Source organism: Alligator mississippiensis, chromosome 15 (genome assembly GCF_030867095.1).
Source record: "Alligator mississippiensis isolate rAllMis1 chromosome 15, rAllMis1, whole genome shotgun sequence".
In the NCBI taxonomy this organism is placed as follows: Eukaryota; Metazoa; Chordata; order Crocodylia; family Alligatoridae; genus Alligator; species Alligator mississippiensis.
This window is the reverse complement of record NC_081838.1, coordinates 28,136,951-28,155,211: the sequence shown is the minus strand read 5'-3', so window position 1 is coordinate 28,155,211 and position 18,261 is coordinate 28,136,951. Positions and strand designations below refer to the sequence as shown.

Here is an 18,261-nt window from a genome sequence, read left to right as displayed (position 1 = left end):
GTTAACAATGAATCATGGTATAAACACAGTACCATGGGTTTGGCTAGACATAAGGGCATATAAATCTTACCCTGAGTGAAGAGAACCCCACCTTGGACTTGACACAGTGGTCGCATGAAGGCAGCCTGCTCTTCAGCATGGACTTCTTCCAGGTGGTGGCACAGACAGCAGAGCCATTGGCAAGGTGGTGTGAAAATGTTTTGTGGCTTCAAAATGGGGCTAGGTTCCTATGGTCCCGGTGCCAGGTAAGTGTCATACTCCACTGTCTGGGAAAGAGCATCCGCCTTCCCATTTCTACATGCTCTGAAAGTTCAAGTGGGACAAGAAAAACGGTGACCCCAGCAAAGCTGCCTCTGGTTGAGGGTTTTGGCCACATGCAAATATTTTAGTATACGGTGAATATAATGTGTCTAACAACAGGAGGAACCAAGGGCAGTCTGCATAGCTGTGCTCACTGGGAGTTTGGACAGCTACTCCCAGAAATCCCTGGGGCTGGACAGAAGGGAAAATGGAAGAGGAAGCTGGAGGCTGGACTAACAGGGGAAGGGAGCAGCGTGCCGTGGAGCCTGCCCAGCCCTACACAGAGGAGCACATAGTGGACCTGGAGATCTCACTGGCTCGGTCTGCCAGGACAGTGGACTGAAGGAACTGGATGCAGACATGGGGGCAGCTGCAGATGTCTGATCGCTCCTGGGACTAAAACCTTGTTTGGGTAATATTTCTGGTGGTGTCAAGCATGGCAGGGAATTAAGGTGCTGATTCAGACGATTTGGAGGCCGAATCTACAAATCTGAATTGAATCGCTAGAAGCTTCAGGCTGTCCAAGTCAATTCGGAGCTTCTGAATTGATTCGGAAAAGATTTGGCAATTCGGCCATAGGGTATAATGGAGAATCAATGAAATATCTATAACTTTGTTGTTTTTTGGCTGATTTGGATGAAGCTTGCAGGGGTGGTAGCCCCTGCTGAGAGCATGAAGCCTGCCAAGTTTCAAGAAGATAGGTGCAGGGGTTTCTGAGAAACTGCACATCAAACTGCTGACAAGCAAAACTCATGACATAGGTGACACTATGTGTGTGTTAAGGCACAGGGGGGTGAAAACTGCAGGCCTGCTAAAGCCACAAAGCCTGTCATCTGTCAAGAAGATAGGTGCAGGGTCTTCTGGGTTCTGGGGCCCTGCACCTCTGGCTGCTGACAGGCAAATCTTGTGACATGGGTGCTTGTGCAACTGACAAGGTCTGTCTTAGGGCACAGCGGGGTGAAAACTGCAGGTCTCCTAGGCCCTGCTGCAGCCATGAACCCTGCCAGCTGTCCAGGAGATAGGTGCAGGGGGAGTCTGGTTTCTGAGGCCCTGCACCTCTGGCCACAGGCAGGCAAAACTCGTGACATGGGTGCTTGTGGGACTATGTATGTGTTCACGTGTGCCCTTCCTGGCATTGGGACCTCTGCACAACATGGTAGCGTGCCCCCGTGAGGCCTCCTCCTCCCTTACATCCTCAGTCTGGTCCACCACTGTAAACAACAGCAGGTCCAAATAACTCAGCTGGCTCAACACCAATAGCGCCAGCAGCATCGAAGGCACCCAGGCAGAACTGTCACAGCCTTTCTTCTTATAAAGGAATTGACAAGAAGTAAAGATGTTGTGTTGGATATATGTTACTCGTGGTGTGTGATGGCTTGTGTTTTTATGTTTATATGTTTATTATGAAAAAAACGGAAATAGTTAAAAAATACATATCTTAGGAAGCTTTCGGGTTGAAAAACCCTTTGTCAAGCTGAGGAAGCACCTGCAGTTGGTGTGTCTTCTGGTCCTGGATGGCAGGAATAATAAAGAAGCCAGAGGCTGGCCTAGCATGCAATGCAGGTAAGAAAGCCAGTCAGTGAAAAGGAAATGGAGGCAACAGGGGGTGAGGGTGCAGGCTGGGGTGGGCAGGGGGTTAGGGGGATGTAGCAGCACAGGTAAAAGTGCAGAGGTTCAGTTTCCCAGAAACCCCAGCACCTCTCTCCTTGAAATCTTGCAGGCTTAATGGCCTCAGCAGGGGCTACCATCCCTGCAGTTTTCACCCCACTGCACCTTAACACACACAGTGTCACCTATGTCAGGAGTTTTGCTTGTCCGCAGCTTGAGGTGCAGTTTCACAGAAACCCCTGCACCTATCTCCTTGAAACTTGGTAGGCTTCGTGGCCACAGCAAGAGCTACCACCTGTGCAGTTTTCACCCCACTGTGGGTTAACATACACACATGACACGAGTTTTGCTTGTCAGCAGTTTGAGGTGCAGTTTCCCAGAAGCCCCTGACCTATAACCTTGAAACTGGGCAGGCTTCATGCTCTCGGCAGAGGCTACCACCCCTGCAAGTTTCATCCAAATCTGCCAAAAAACATTATACATATTTCATTGATTACCCATCATACCTTATGGCCAGATCTCCAAATCAGCTCCGAATCTTCCAAAGCAATTCAATTGAATCAAAAAGAAAAAATGATTCAGATCTCTGAATTGAATCTGGCATCCAAATCGGCCAAATCCAAATCCAAATCGAATAGTTCCCTATTTGCACAGGCCTTTATATCCCCTCAGTCTTCTCTTCCCTAGACTAAATAAGCCCAGTTTCCTCAGCCTCTCCTCATAAGTTATGCCCCCCCAACCCCCTCACCATTTTGTTGCCCTCCACTGGACTCTGTCCAATTGCTCCACATCCATTGAACACTCGTGGTGCACGGGCCAGGTCCCGGAGGACTGGAAAAGGGCCAATGTGGTCCCCATTTTCAAGAAGGGGAGGAAGAAGGACCCAGGCAACTATAGGCCAGTCAGTCTCACATCCATCCTTGCCAAAGTCTTTGAAAAAATTATCAAGGCTCACATTTGCGAGAGCCCGGCAGGAAAAATTATGCTGAGGGGAAACCAGCACGGGTTTGTAGCAGGCAGATCATGCCTGACTAATTTAGTCTCTTTTTATGACCAGGTTACAAAACTCCTGGACGCAGGAGTAGGGGTCGATGTCGTTTACTTAGACTTCAGGAAGGCCTTTGATACGGCATCCCACCCCATACTGGTGATCAAGTTAAGAGGCTGCGACTTGGATGACTACACAGTCCGGTGGGTGGCGAATTGGCTGGAGGGTCGCACCCAGAGAGTCGTGGTGGATGGGTCGGTTTTGACCTGGAAGGGTGTAGGCAGTGGAGTCCCGCAGGGCTCGGTCCTTGGACTGATACTCTTCAATATCTTCATCAGCAACTTGGATGAGGGAGTGAAGTGTACTCTGTCCAAGCTTGCGGATGACACAAAACTGTGGGGAGAAGTGGACATGCCGGAGGGCAGGGAACAACTACAAGCAGACATGGACAGGTTGGACAAATGGGCAGAAAACAACAGAATGCAATTCAACAAGGAGAAATGCAAAGTGCTGCACCTAGGGAGGAAAAATGTCCAGCACACCTACTGCCTAGGAAATGACCTGCTGGGTGGCATGGAAGCAGAAAGGGATCTTGGAGTCCTAGTGGACTCCAAGATGAACATGAGTCGGCAGTGTGACGAGCCATCAGAAAAGCTAATGGCACTTTATCGTGCATCAGCACATGCATGACGAACAGATTTAAGGAGGTGATACTTCCCCTCTATCGGGCGCTGGTCAGACCGCAGTTGGAGTACTGTGTGCAATTTTGGGCACCGCACTTCAAGAGGGATGTGGATAACCTGGATAGGGTCCAGAGAAGGGCCACTAATATGGTTAAGGGCTTGCAGACCAAGCCCTATGAGGAAAGACTGGGGCACCTGGACCTCTTCAGCCTCCACAAGAGAAGGTTGAGAGTGAACTTGTGGCTGCCTATAAATTCATCACAGGGGCACAGAAGGGAATTGGTTAGGTTTTATTCACCAAGGCACCCCCGGGGGTTACAAGAAATAATAGCCACAAGCTAGCGGAGAGCAGATTTAGACTACACATTAGGAAGAACTTCTTCAGTGTTAGAGTGGCCAAGGTCTGGAACGGGCTCCCAAGGGAGGTGGTGCTCTCCCCTACCCTGGGGGTCTTCGAAAGGAGGTTAGATAGGCATCTGGCTGGGGTCATCTAGACACAGCACTCTTTCCTGCCTATGCAGCGGGTTGGACTCGATGATCTATTGAGGTCCCTTCCGACCCTAGCATCTATGAATCCTTTCTGTAGTGGTGGCCCAAAACTGGACACAGGACTCCAGATGTGGCCTCCCCAGTGCTGAACAGAGGGTAGGAATCACTTCCCTTGACCTACTGGCAACACATGCACCCATGCAGCCCAGGATCTCATTAGTCTTCTTGGCAACAAGGACACACTGCTGGCTCATATTCAGTGTATAGTCCACTGCAACCTCCAGGGCCTTTTTCTTCAGGAACCTGTTGGAGTAGCCCCTACAGGACACTCATGGAGCCAAATGGCTTTGGCACTAGCAGGGAAGCCTCAGTATTCCCAATGGGAAATTACAACGTGCTGCATTTCACCCACACGATGGGTGCCTTCCTTCTTTCCCCACCCTTCCACAGAAGAGGCAGAACTTGTCACAGGCTGCACCTCCTTTACCCCTACTATTGCATTTAACCCAGAAATGAGACCGTATTTCCTTCTAGCCAGAAGTTCATTCAAAAGGGCAGGGTCCTTGTTGCATAGGACATGGGTGTAATGCCTCAAGGGTGACCAGCTCCTGCTCCTGAGGGTGAGCAACAACCCCGGAATTGAGGTGAATTTATGGAAAGGGAAGGAGCTAGGAAATAAGAGATCTGCCCTGATCTGTTCCCAATTCACAGCTCTGGAGAGGAGAGAGAGACCAACCACAAGGATATCACGTTAAGTTGTGGGGCTTGAGTAACAAGGAATCTGTCACCAAGATGGGGGAGTAGTTGATATGCTGGAGGGTAGGGTGAGGATTCAGAGTGACCTCGACAAATTAGAGAATTGGGCTGAAAGAAATCTCATGAGGTTCAGCAAGGACAAGGGCAGAGTCCTGCACTTAGGATGGAAGAATCCCATGCACCAGTGCAGGCTGGGAGGGACTAGCTGGGCAGCAGCTCTACAGAAAAGGACCTGGGGGTGACAGGGGACAAGAAGCTGAATATGAGCCAGCAGTGTGCCTTTGTTGTCAAGAAGGCTAACGGCATCCTGGGCTGCACTGGTGGCTGTGTTGCCAGTAGGTCATTTATTCCCCTCTATTCAGCACTGGTGAGGCCACATTTGGAGTCCTGTGTTGTTTCGGGCCCCCTCCTGCAGAAAGGATGTGGACAAACTGGAGAGTCCAGCACAAGGCAACAAAAATATTGAGGGTCCTGGGGGACATGACTTGTGAGGACAGCGTGAAGGAACTGAGCTTATTTAGTCTGGAGAAAAGGAGACTGAGAGAGGACATAATAGCTGCCATCAAGTACCTGAAGTGGGGTTCAACAGAGGATAGCACTAGATTGTTCTCAGTGGAGCTAGATGATAGAACAAGGAGCAATGGTCTCAACTTGCAGGAAGGGAAGTTTAGCTTAAATGTTAGGAAGAATGTGTTACACTATGAGGGTATTAAAACACTGGAAGAGGTAACTCAGAGAGAGGTTATACAATCTCCATCCTTGGCTGGGATAATCTAGTTGGGGATGGTCCCGCTTGGAGCAGGCAGTTGGACTAGATGACTTCCGGAGGCCCTTCTACCCCTAATTTTCTACGAGTCTATGAAGGAGAGGAGGGGGCAGCTGGCACCTGGTGTCGCAAAGCTCTGACAAGGGGCTGAGCAGCAAAATCCACCACACTGGGCTCACGGGGTGGCAGAAGAGGCTTCTTGCAGACTCCGATGTGAATATGCAGGCCTGGGAGAGGGGAGATGTGCTGGGAAGGAAAGGCAAGGTCAGGGTTGCTTAGAAGCAAGGAATGCTTCCCCAGACATCAGTGTCTTCCTTCCTGCAACTCAAGAACCTAACATACCAAACCCTGGGACCAAGAGGGAGGACAAAGCTGGGATTTGGCCAAAGAAAGTCACCAGATGTCATTTGGATCCAGTTGGGAAGAGCATCCTATTTTGAAGGCAATTCTTCTCTGCCTGGAAGCACTGACTACTTTTAGAGAACAATGAGGATGACACAGGCTCCAAGGCTGATGTGAAGATCATCTCTTCACAGGTCCCCCAGCATCAGGGCTGCCCTCTGCCTGCGGTGTTTCCATTTAACCCCAACCCCTCAGCAAACCTGAGAGGTCAGCCTCTGTGTCCTTTGGGCTCTGCAGTGTCCTAGAAAGGCTGAATGAAAGGTCAATTGTTGCTGCACTGCACCAGTGTGAGACTGCTTCCCTGTATGTAGACACTGGTGAGTGCTGAGCAGGTATACTTCCTCAAATCCTTCCTGTATTGCTGGCAGAACTATGGACACACCTGGACAGGCATGCACTGGTGCAAGGCCAGTTTGAAGGAGTGGAGGAAGCACTTCCCACACTGTGAGCACTAATGTAGTTTCTCCCCTGAGTGGACACGTTGGTGCCGTGTTAGGTTGGAGGACTGGGTGAAGCTCTTCCCACACTCAGCACACTGATGTGGCTTCTCTCCTGTGTGGACACGTTGGTGCCGGGTCAGAATGGAGGATTGGGTGAAGCTCTTCCCACACTCGGTGCACTGATATGGCTTGTCCCCTGTATGGATGTGCTGGTGCTCAGCTAGGCTGGAGGAATGAGTGAAGCTCTTCCCGCACTCTGAACACCGATACGGCTTCTCCCCTGTATGGATGCGCTGGTGCTGAGCCAGCCTGAAGGAACGACTGAAGCTCTTCCCACACTCCGAGCACTGATACGGCTTCTCCCCTGTGTGGATGCGCTGGTGCTCAGCCAGGCGGGAGGCTTGAGTGAAGGTCTTCCCGCACTCTAAGCACTGATGTGGCTTCTCCCTTGTGTGGATACTACGATGGTGCTGAGCCAGGCTGGAGGACTGAGCGAAGCTCTTCCCACACTCCGTGCATTGATGTGGCTTCTCTCCTGTGTGGATACGCTGGTGCTGGGTTAAGCTGGAGAAGCAGGTAAAGCTCTTCCCACACTCTGAGCATTGATTAAGTTTTTCCCTTGTGTGGATACGCTGGTGCTGAGCCAGGCTAGAGGAGTGAATGAAGCTCTTCCCACACTTTGAGCATGTGTATGGCTTCTCCCCTGTGTGGATATGCTGGTGCTGAGCCAGGCTTGAGGATCGGGTGAAACTCTTCCCGCACTCCGAGCACTGATATGGCTTCTGTTCTGTGTGGACAAGTTGGTGCCGTGCCAGGCTGGAGGACCAGGGGAAGCTCTTCCCACACACTGAGCATCGATGTGATTTCTCCCCTGTGTGGATGAGCTGGTGCTGGGCCAACGTGGAGGAGTAGGTGAAGCTCCTCCCACACTTGGAGCACTGATATGGGTTCCACCCTGGGTGGATACGCTGGTGCCGAGCTAGGCTGGAGGACTGAGTGAAGCTCTTCCCACACTCTGAGCACTGATGTGGCTTCTCCCCTGTGTGGATGCGCTGGTGCCGAGCCAGGCTGGAGGAATGATTGAAGTTCTTCCCACAATCTAAGCACCGATGTGGCTTCTCTCCTGTGTGCATACACTGGTGCTGAGCCAGCCTGGAAGAAGAAGTGAAGCTCTTTGCACGCTTCAAGCGCTGATGTGGTTTCTCCCCTGTGTGGATACGCTGGTGCCGAGCCAGGCTGGAGGAATGATTGAAGCTCTTCCCACACTCTAAGCACCGATGTGGCTTTTCCCCTGTGTGGATACGCTGGTGCTCAGCCAGCCTAGAGGAATGAGTGAAGCTCTTTCCACACTTCGAGCACTTATGTGGCTTCTCCCTTGAGTGCAGGTACCAGTGCCTGATGAGGTTGGAGGAATGCCTGAATCTCATCATAGGCTTGGTGCTATGGTGTGGCTTCTCCACCATCTGCACACACTGGTGTTGGGACAGGTCTTGCCGGCAGATGAAGTTCTTCTTGCACTCAGTGCAGCGGTGTGTCTTCCTCCCCAGGTGGATGCACCAGTGCTGAGACAGGGAGAAGAAATGGGTGAAGGCCTTTTACACAGCAGTGCTGATGCTTTCCCCTCCGCACGTGTAGGTACTTGACCAAGTCTGTGGGGCGCACAAAGCTTTAAGCCCATTTGGTGCAGCAGTGGGGGAATTCTCCAGAATGGGTCTAAGAGTGAACAGTCAGGGAGGAGAGGCACGTGATGCTTTTCCCACACTTGGCGCATACGTGGGGTTTCTCCCCAGTGTAGCTTATCTTATGAAAAGCCAGGAGTGATGGGCACTTAAAGACTTTCCTGACCTTCAGGCAGGGGTGAGCTCTGCCCTTGTGCTTGGCAGGGAGCTCCTGCTTCCCTCCAAGGCCCTTCCCAACACCTTGGCTGGGATGCAGTGGATCTTCCCAGCGGCTCTTTAGGTCTCTCAGCTCCACAAATTGTTCCCTGCACCCAGGACTCTGTCTGTCTGTCCCTTCTCCACTCTCACGCTCAAATGGAGATGGTACCTGGTTCATCACTCTGTTCTCCTTGTGCTTTTGAGGCCTCCCCTGACTCTTGTGCCATGGCTCCTTCTCAGGTCTCAGGGAGACCATCTTGCCCAAACTCCCTAGGAAAGTCCAGGCTGGCTCCAGGTTGGCAGGCCCTTCTGCAGGACGCTGCTCTTTAGTTCTGCTCAGCAGGCAAGCACCTCCTGCATGGGGAAGAGAAACACCAGATTACTGCCCACCCTGTAGGCAAAGGGCAAACACTGGTAATTCTTCTGCTGGGATGGGGCTCTGAGCAGGCCTGGACCTTGGCAGTTGTGTTCCCTCAAGAAAACAAGGTCTTCCTGCCAAAACCCCAAGTGCTGGGGGTGAAGGAAGGGCAGTTCCCTGTGTTGGGCTCAGGTTCCCTATTCATAGTTTCATAGTTGGTAGGATCAGAAGGGACCTAAGCACATCATCAAGTCCAACTCCATCACGGCAGGAAAGAGCACTGGGGTCGAACGACCCTGGCAACGTGTTCGTCTAGCCTCCTCTTAAAAGTCCCACAGGGAAGGAGCCAGCACCACTTCTCTTGGAAGTTGGTTCCAGATCCTAGCCGCCCTGACAGTGAAGTAGCGCCTCCTGATATCTAGCCTGAATCTACCCTCTGCCAGCTTGTGACCGTTACTCCTTGTCACTCCTGGTAGTGCTCAGGGGAACAGGGACTCTCCCATTGCCTGCTGGTCCCCTCTGACTAGTTTGTAAACAGCCGCTAGATCCCCCTCAGCCTTCTCTTGTGGATGCTGAACAGGTTCAGGTCCTGTAGCCTCTCCTCGTAGGGCCTGCCCTGCTGCCCCCGATCATGCGAGTGGCCCTCCTCTGGACCCTCTCAATGCTGTCCACACCCCTCCTGAAGTGCGGCGCCCAGAACTGGACACAGTACTCCAGCTGCGGCCTGACCAGTGCCGCATAGAGGAGGAGGATCACCTCCTTGAACCTGCTCGAGATGCATCTGTGGATGCATGACAAGGTGCGGTTGGCTTTCCTGACTGCGTCCCCACCCTGTCGGCCCATGTTCATTTTGGCATCAATAATGACCCCAAGATACTTTTCTGCCTCTGCGCTGATGAGAAGGGAGTTCCCCAGCCTGTAGGTCTGCTGCTGGTTCTTCCTCCCCAGGTGCAGCACCTGCACTTGTCAGTGTTGAAACCCATCCTGTTCTCATCCGGCCACCCCTGCAACCTGTCTAGGTCCAATTGCAGCCTATTCCTCCCTTCTAGCATGCCCATTTCTCCGCACATCTTAGTGTCACCTGCGAATTTGAACAAGGTGCTTTTCACCCCCTCGTCCAAGTCGCTGATGAAGATGTTGAACAGTGCAGGCCTGAGGACTGAGCCCTGGGGGACCCCACTGCCCACATCCCTCCAGGTCGAATAGGACCCGTCCACCACCGCTCTCTGGGTGCAGCCCTCCAGCCAGTTAGTGACCAAATTGACTGTGTAGGTGTCGACGCCACAGTCCCCTAGATTTTTAATGAGAATGGGGTGGGAGACCGTGTCGAAGGCCTTCCTGAAGTCGAGAAAGACAATGTCCACTGCTACCCCTGTGTCTAAGGGTTTTGTGACCTGGTCATAGAAGGCCACCAAGTTGGTCTGACACAACCTGCCTCAAATGAACCCGTGTTGGCTGCCCCTAAGCATAACCTCCCCTGCCGGCCCCTCGTGGACATGCGCCAGAATAACTCTCTCAAAAAGCTTACCCAGGACCGAGGTAAGACTAACTGGCCTATAGTTTCCTGGGTCCTCCTTCCTGGTTCCAAATGGGAACCACATTGGCCCTTTTCCAGTCCTCTGGCAGCACACCAGAGCACCATGAGTGCTTGTAAAGCTGTGCCAGGGGTCCCGCAATGACCTCTGCTAATTCCTTCAGCACTCTGGGGTGGAGATCGTCAGGACCAGCTGATTTAAATATGTCCAGTCCCTCCAGAAGTTCCCTGACTAGATCCTCACTGACCCTAGGCCTGGGTGCGCCTCCCCTGGGGCCCACGGGGGCCCCGGTGAGGGTGGTGACCCAGTCCCTGCTCAGAAAAATGGAGGCAAAGAAATTGGACTCAGTGGAGTTCAGAGCTGGACTCAGAGTTTCTGAGGCAGCTGTCAGCACCCATCACCTCAGGCCCTGCTGGGAGAAGCACATGTGGGACATGTGTGTTTACACAGTATCTGAATGGTTTCATGCTCCACTGTGCTGAGTAGGACAGGAGGACATAGAGCTGCAGCTCTTTCTGAGAGGAGCAGGGTCCATGCTTCCTGTCTGCTTCCAAGGCCAGGTCTGGTGCAGGGAATGAGTCCATGAAGCTTTCCCTCTGTCAACGAGTCCCAGGTGGGCTCCATGTCGCAGGAGTCTGCACCACATCTAAGGGTTTGGCATAAACCCGAACCTGGACTCTCTGCTGAGTCTCAGCTTCATAACACTCAAGGCCTCAGAGATGAAACGGGAAGGGGGCAATTCTGGTCATTCACTTCCACCGGCAACACAAAAGCTTCTGAATCCCACCCATTCCGTGGAGCCCTTTAATGCAGCCTGAGACCATGATGAAACACTTCCTCGGTTCCAGGTCAACCTGACCAGGGGAAGCCAGGGAAAGCATCAGCTTCTCTCTTGCCCCACACCGACAGCTACACATAGCCTCTGCATACCATGATGATTTCCATGGGGGACTACAAATCCTATCATGCCCTGGGAGAGCCTGTTACAGAGGTATGGCTACCTTGGGCTGGGGAATGAACTCTTACGTTGCTGCGTAAAGATGGAAATATAAGAGCACGGTATCCCAGGGAAACCAGATCTTGGCCAATAAATCAAGGCAGGAAACCCGACTGTCCCCCGACATCTGTCATTAGAGGGAGAAGGGAACAGTTGCTTGTCTCCACATCCTTGAATTTCACCAACTGGGAACAACACATGTCTAGACACATTGCAGCATAACATACTGTATTCGATGTCAGCACCCTGCACAGGGCAGAGCTGCACTTTCCAGGTCCCCCCGACACGCTTGGCAGGAGCATTACTTAGAGCAGAGTCGGGTGGACGGGACAGCCACAACTCACCTGACAGCAGGTCCTCAGACCTTGAGATTTCCCCACAGTCCTCATCATCAGAGACCCAGAGCCCCACTTGTCCTTGCTGGATGCTGCAGATTAAGTCAGGTATAGGGCCTTGATATCCTGTTTGGGACAGTGGTTGAACAGGGTTAGTGACTGAGTACTAGATGCAGAAGAACCAACTGGGATTTGGGGAACAGATCCAAGGAACTCCAGGTTTCTATTAGGGTCTGGATGGACAAGAGAGAATAGGCATTTAGAATGAAAGAGAAGGCACTACGGAGAGAAGCCTTCAAGAGACCATGGTCCTTGTCACCCAGGAGGCGTGGGGATGGGCATAGGGAACCAAGCCCCAGCCACTCTCTGGTACACACAGGGCATTAAACTGACAGTCATCAGGGATCAGTATGAAGATGCACTGATCTGTGACTTAAGAGAGGGCAGAAATATAAAGCTTTTACTGTTTGCACAGTACCACTAAGAAGACACGTTGGACACACTTGTGGATGGATAACATTTGTCTTATTGGTGTAATTCCAGGCAAAGGAGTGGTCATGAGCTAATTTTCAGTGCAGGTTTAAAGAGCAGGCCCATGGCAATGAAAAGCATCAATGATAGGTGACTAAATGTGAGACATTGTTTTTCTGGGAAAGAGGGTAATTCATCATCACCAGAGCACAGGAAAGGATGATTTTATTATAACTGTATTAGCAGTTGAAGCAGTCATCCCATCCAATCACAGGATCATCCCAGGAGGGGAATGAGTACACAGCCTGGCAAATATTGCAGGGTTCAAAACAGTTCTTGGTGCTCATGGGTATGGACAAAGGCGGCAGAAGGAGACATCCCACAGCATGTGAAAGGACATAACATATAAGTGGTCTATATGCACTTTGTTCAAGTAGAGAAGGCTTTTGAGCACTTCCCTAAGAAAATCCTTTGTGAAGAAATGCAGGGGAAAAAGGCACTTGAAAAGCAAACTGACCTAGTAAAACTTAATATGGACCTCAATCCTGCTCACAAGCCAGGGTGGCCAGAATATGGTACGGGATTCCAAGGGAGGTGGTGCTCTCCCCTGCCCTGGGGTCTTCAAGACAAGGCTGGATTGGCATCTGGCTGGGGTCATCTCAGCCCAGCACTCTTTCCTACCCATGGCCGGGGGTTGGACTCGATGATCTGGTGAGGCCCCTTCTGACCCTAGCATCTAAGAATCATGTAGTCAAGAAATTGCTCCATATGGAAGCACCAGGAGTTACAAGACTGGGGAAGACAAAAGTGAAGACGTATTGATGAAATGAAGGAGGATCTATCAGTATGAAATGTGAGACGGGTCTGATCACTAACCAAGTAGTGGGGAGAAATATTTAAACCACCAGCCAAAAGTGTTTGTGGGTAAGAGTGTTGAAACACAAGAAGTAAACTATGAAACTCCAGAGATCACACAGAAATACAGGAAGTTGGAAGGGACCTCGGGAAGTCACATCTAGTCCAAACTCCTGCTGAAGACAGGACCAGCCCCAACTAGATCATCCCAGCTAAAGCTCTGTCAGGTCCTGAAACCCTCCAAGGCTGGAGCTTCCACCACCTCTCTGGTAACCCGTTCCAGTGTTTTATTATCCTCCTAGTGAGAACCTTCTTCTAACATCAAACCTAAACGTCCCAGGATGAAACCTGAGAGTTGCTCCCTGTTGCCATCTGCCACCACTGAGAACAGTCTGGCTCCATTCCCTTTCGAACCTCCCTTCAGGTAGTTGAATGCTGCTATTAAGTCCCCTCTCCGTGTCCTCTTCTGGAGTCCCCCGTGGTTCATCCTTGTCCGCCACACAAAAGCTTTCAACTTCCAGACGCTAATGCAAATACAGCCAGGGAAGCACCAGACATCTTGGTGGTCTAAAGGGTGTGGAGGTCTGGGCAGCCTCCACTCCTCCAAAAAACTCCTGCCTGGGCACATGCATTGAAGGCCTGGGTGACCTCCCATGCATACACCACGATCTGGAAAGATCAATGGTTGCCAAGCAGTCTCCTCTTCTCTAGGCTAAGTAAGTCCTGTTCCCTCAGTCTTTCCTAACAGGGCATGTCTCCCAGCCCCTCACCATTTTTGTTGTCTACTGCTGGACTCTCTCCAATTTTTCCATATCCAAAGGCCCAAAACTGAACACAGTACTCCAGATGTGGCCTCACCAGTGCTGAATAGAGGGGAGGAATCACTTTCCTTGACCCACTGGCAACACATGCACCAATGCAGCCCAGGATGCCATTACCTTTCTTGGCCGCAAGGGCACACTGCTGGCTCATTTTCAGCTGATTGTCCACTGTAACCCCCAGGCCCTCTTATGCAGAGCTGCTGCCCTGCCGGACACCCCCTGCTAAGCCAAGCTGGTCTTCTGCCATGCTTGTTAACCTTCCTGCACTCTCGGTAAGGCTTCTGTCAAGTACTCCAGAGAGAAGCAAGAACCAGAGCTTTACCCAGGGAAACGAGGGCTTGGAAATTCTTCAGCATCTGGTCCCGGTAAAGCATCTTGTCGTCATCGTCCAGCAGCTCCCACTCCTTCTGTGTGAAATACACGGCCACGTCCTCAAACACCTCCTGGAGCTGCAGTGACACGCGTTACACTATCAGTGTCTCCTGTCCCACATGCTCCCAGCCCCCACAGCCCTGACTGGGATCACTCTGTACTGTAATTAGTTGCAGGCTTAGCCCTGACAGGCAGGGATGCAAAATTCAGCTAACCCGTGGTGTGGATGCAGCTGTGGACACAGGAGTTCAGGTGTCGGCTTTAGCCCAGCACATCACGTTGTGTTTGCTCGGCCCCTGGAGGCAGCCCGGGCACCACTTTTAGTGTCAGGGAGCCGCGGCTCCATGTGCCCTGACCAGGCTTTCCCATGCCAGCACCCCTGGCTCCCTGCACTGGGGAGGGAGCTCCTGCTAATGCAGCTTGGTGTGTTTGCAGCCTCCATCACCACAGGCTTGATGCTCTTCAGGGCTTGCTGCTCTCCAGTCATTATGCTGTCCCTGGCTCCTCCTGGGCTCTGCCCCAGCTGTTCTCCCACCCAAATGATCGTGGTGCCCTGCTCACCTCTTGCTCCGGAGGCCTGCCCTGCCCCTCCTGCATTTGGCCCAGCTCACATGTCAGGGAGCCCCTCTCCTCCAGTCTCCCTGGGGAACTCCCGTGCAGCTCCAGGATTGCAGGTTCTTGTCCGGGAGGCTTCGGCTCAGACCTGCGCAGGGTCCCAGCACCTGCGGGAGGGGAAGAGAAGGCACAGGTTAGCCCTGGCGCTGCTGGCATGGGGAAAGCCCTGCTATTCTCCTGCATTGGCCTGGGACTAAGGTAGACAGGGGCTTCCCTGCGTGGAGAGTGGGGAGAAGAAAGATTCAAAGTCCCACAGCTCTTGCTAACAGACGTCTATGGGCACGAGGATGAAGATGAGACCCAATAACTCTGTCCCAGCGTGGGGCGGCGACCACAGCGCCACGTCAGAGCCTGCAGGGACATGGCTCCCTGGGACAGGAGCTGGAGGGACGTTGGTGCCGTGTCACATCCACATATTAGGGGCTGGGAGGAGAAATGCCCGGTCCGTCTTGCAAGGGCCCCAGCCTGGGACCTGCCTGCACAGAGATCAGGTCTGGCCCAGCCCGGCCACACGGTTACAAACAGCGCAGCCCTGTCAGCAGCGCAGGCAGACACGCCGCCTCCGCCCCGTGCGCAGCACACACGCGGGCACCAGACCCCCGAGGAGGCCTCCGTCCTGGACCTCACCTGGCTCCCGGGGGGGCGGGGGCTGCTCTCCGGGCACACGGCGGGGCTCGCCCCCCGGCCCTGCCCTTCCCCTCCGTGCCCGCTCCTCCGCCGGCCTGGCCGCCCCGCGGGCCTCTGGCTGCTGCGGGCAGGAGCGGGCAGGCTGGCGCAGCGCGCCCCGGGGCCGCATGTCGTGTGGGGACACGTCCCGGACGCCGCGCTCACCGCCACCTGGGGACCAGACACGCGGTCACGGGGAGCCGGGCCCGGGCGCGCCGGCCGGGGAGCGTCCCCAGGGGCACGGCACGGCACGGCACGGCGCGCTGCCGGCCGGCCACATCAGCGCTGTCCCGGGACACTGCCCTCCCCTCGCGCCCGGCCCCGACGTGCTCCCGCAGCGTCCCTCGGCCCGCGGCGCTCCTGCCTCTGCACCCGCTGCCTCCAGGGGCCGAGGAGGAAAAGACTCCGCGGTGCAGACACGGGCAGCCGGGCCCAGGGGCGGGGCGAGGGAACCACCAGCGACCCCGGGGCGCACGTACTTCCGCCGGCACTTCCGGTTTCGGGCGGTGCTTCCAGGCGGCTCCGGGGTGCACGCGCACAGGCTCCGGGGTGCACGCGCACCCGCGCTCCCGCCGCGCAGTGCCGGCGGGCCCGGAACAGGGAGAAGGAGATCAACGCCCTCTTCGTGACAAGCGCATCAACTGAAGGCAAAGCAAACCTGAAGCACCTCACGCTGTCAGGGTGCCCAAGACATCTGAGGCACTGGCTCACCTAAGGGCTTGCCCCTTGAGAGCTGTGGCCACACTTCCCCCAGTGCGGCACTGGAAGTGGGTCGGGGCGTCCAGGGCGCCCTCCTTTCCCGCTGGAAGCCTCCCCACACTTGTGCTGAAGGTCTCGGTGGCGGGGAGTGCTGCCAGGACAAATGCCGGAGCCCCGGGCAGTTCCACCACCAGCAAAACCATCCCAGAGTCCAAGGTGCAGAAGCACTCGGAGCGAGAGGGCAAGAAAGTGGGGGAGACAGAACGCAGACGCCCAGCTTCGGGGCTCTCTCTCGCAAGACAGCAGCAACTACCTGCCGGAGGTGGCAAGGGAAGCTGAGCCTGGCTGCAAGTGCGGGGGCTCGGCGCCTTACTGCTCTATGGGAGACCTGGGGAATGTGGGTTCGGGCCTGCACCCAGGATGCTGCCAAAAGACTTTGGAAGTATCTGAAGCCCCCGGTGAGGAGTGGAAGAGGTTTGCCGGGTGTAGGGCCACTTATGAGTCTGGACTGACTCATGGATTTGGACTCGATTTGACTCATTTGGATTGGAGCACAAAACATTTCTTTAAAAAAACAAACAAAGCCCCCCTCCAAGCATGGAAGGCTATATCCACCTGGACTAAAGGAGGACTTGGGCAGGAAGATCCTCCTCTGTCATGAATAGACAGGAAACCCCCTGGGCCTGTCCCACACTAGAGGTTGCTCTTATCATCTGTTGGGTGCATTGTGGGGTTTTCAGGTTGGTGTTCCCTGCCTCAGTTTCCCTTTCTTGTGCCCTCTGCTGTCACCATGGGAAAGAATGGGTTAAGGCTGATGTGACTTACCCGGGGAAGGAAAGGGAGGGGTAACTCAGCTCCTGGGGAAGGGGCCACCAAGATTACAATGGGCTGGTTTGCATATGAAGACACAGCAGAGCAGCACTGAGGAGGAGCCCCAGCACCTGGAGAGCCCTGCCCTCTCCGGCACACCCAGGAGGGACTGTTGGAAAAGACACTCCCAGGGACACCAGGGGGAAAGCAGAAGGCAGAAGCAGAGGAGACCTCTACCTGCTCTTGTGTTGGGCAGGATCCTCCTGCTTTGCTGCATAGGACTCCCGGTGCCCAGAGTTCATCTGCAAGAGAGGTAAAGTCCCTCTCTGGGAGCTGAGCAAAAAGAGACCCTGGGCAGTGGGAATGCAGAGAGCCAGGAGGATGGGACTGGGAGGCCTGGGTCAGAGCCCAAAGGGCCAAGGCTCCCCGATGCCTGGGCTGGCTTCAAGGGAAGCTCAAACAGAGCACGTTAAGGTTTGGGATCCAAATAGAAAGCCCATCTGGGTAGGTCAGCACAGCCAGGCCTGGGAAGCACACAGAGTGTGCACGGTGGGACTCCAGAGGGTTGGTGCAGCCCAGCCAGCGCCAGGGCAGCCTCAGGAGCAGGCTGTTTGCTGAGAGTAAGCAGCTGCCTGACTGCTGGAGGAAAAGCCTGTGTGAGAGCAGCCCACACTTGAAGTACGTCCCAGTCCCAGTCTCTTGCTGTCAGGGTCTGACTGGGAAAAGCCGCATCCCCAGAACGGATGTTTTCTGGATGATCCCCCTCCAGTCTGCAGGACTCACAGAAGCCAGAGGCAGAAGTGAGGCCAGGAGGTGAACAGGGAGCTGTGGTTGGGGCATTTCTGGATCCATCCTGGTTTCCCCGCCTTGGCTGCCACGTTATGTCCCAGGACACCCTGTTCCCACCACTTGCCCCGTGATATGAGAAGGGCTGCTCCTAGTCTGGGAAACACTGTCCCCCAAGCAGCACGGCCCACCCCAGAGGACCCAAGAGGTTCAGCCTATATTCTAGATGCCCAGATTCTGGGGTGGGGTTCAGTTCCTCAGACCCAAACCTCTCTCCTCCATCCTGCTGCTTCTCTGCTGGGAGAGACCGAGATTTGTCCCTGGGAAAACTTCCAGTCTGGGTTCCCGTTCCCTTGGCGCAGACCTTGCTGCTGCAGCAGAGGAAGCGCTGGCAAGTCAGGCTATTCTCGTTCAGCGCAGCATCGTGTTGGTCTCAGCCCTGCAGTCCGTGCTCAGAGTGCGGGGAGACTTTCACTCACCCCTCCAGCGTGTCTCAGCACAAGCGTATTCACACAGGGGAGAAGCCACGTCGGTGCCCGGAGTGTGGGAAGAGCTTCTCCTGTTCCTCTAGCTTGGCCCGGCACTGGCTCACCCACACAGGGGAGAAGCCACATCAGTGCTCAGAGTGTGGA

General features: G+C 54.1%; 2 protein-coding genes across 2 annotated transcripts in view; both read right to left on the bottom strand.

The window, feature by feature from the left end:
- Positions 1-3,854: 3,854 nt before the first annotated feature.
- Positions 3,855-18,261, bottom strand: part of LOC102568511 (zinc finger protein 11) — a 35,172-nt gene continuing 20,765 nt past the window's right edge. The window contains 2 exon segments of the mRNA XM_059718979.1: positions 3,855-7,543; positions 7,628-7,795. Coding sequence (XP_059574962.1) covers positions 6,363-7,543; positions 7,628-7,795 — 1,349 coding nt within the window. The 3' untranslated portion in view covers positions 3,855-6,362.
- Positions 7,903-15,802, bottom strand: LOC109286271 (zinc finger protein 28 homolog). Its single transcript, XM_059718963.1, has 5 exons — positions 15,296-15,802; positions 14,615-14,775; positions 14,004-14,130; positions 11,544-11,660; positions 7,903-8,663 (listed from the first exon to the last, which is right to left on the bottom strand). The coding sequence occupies exons 1-5, from the start codon at positions 15,462-15,464 to the stop codon at positions 8,146-8,148; spliced, it is 1,092 nt and encodes a 363-aa protein (XP_059574946.1). The 5' UTR covers positions 15,465-15,802; the 3' UTR covers positions 7,903-8,145.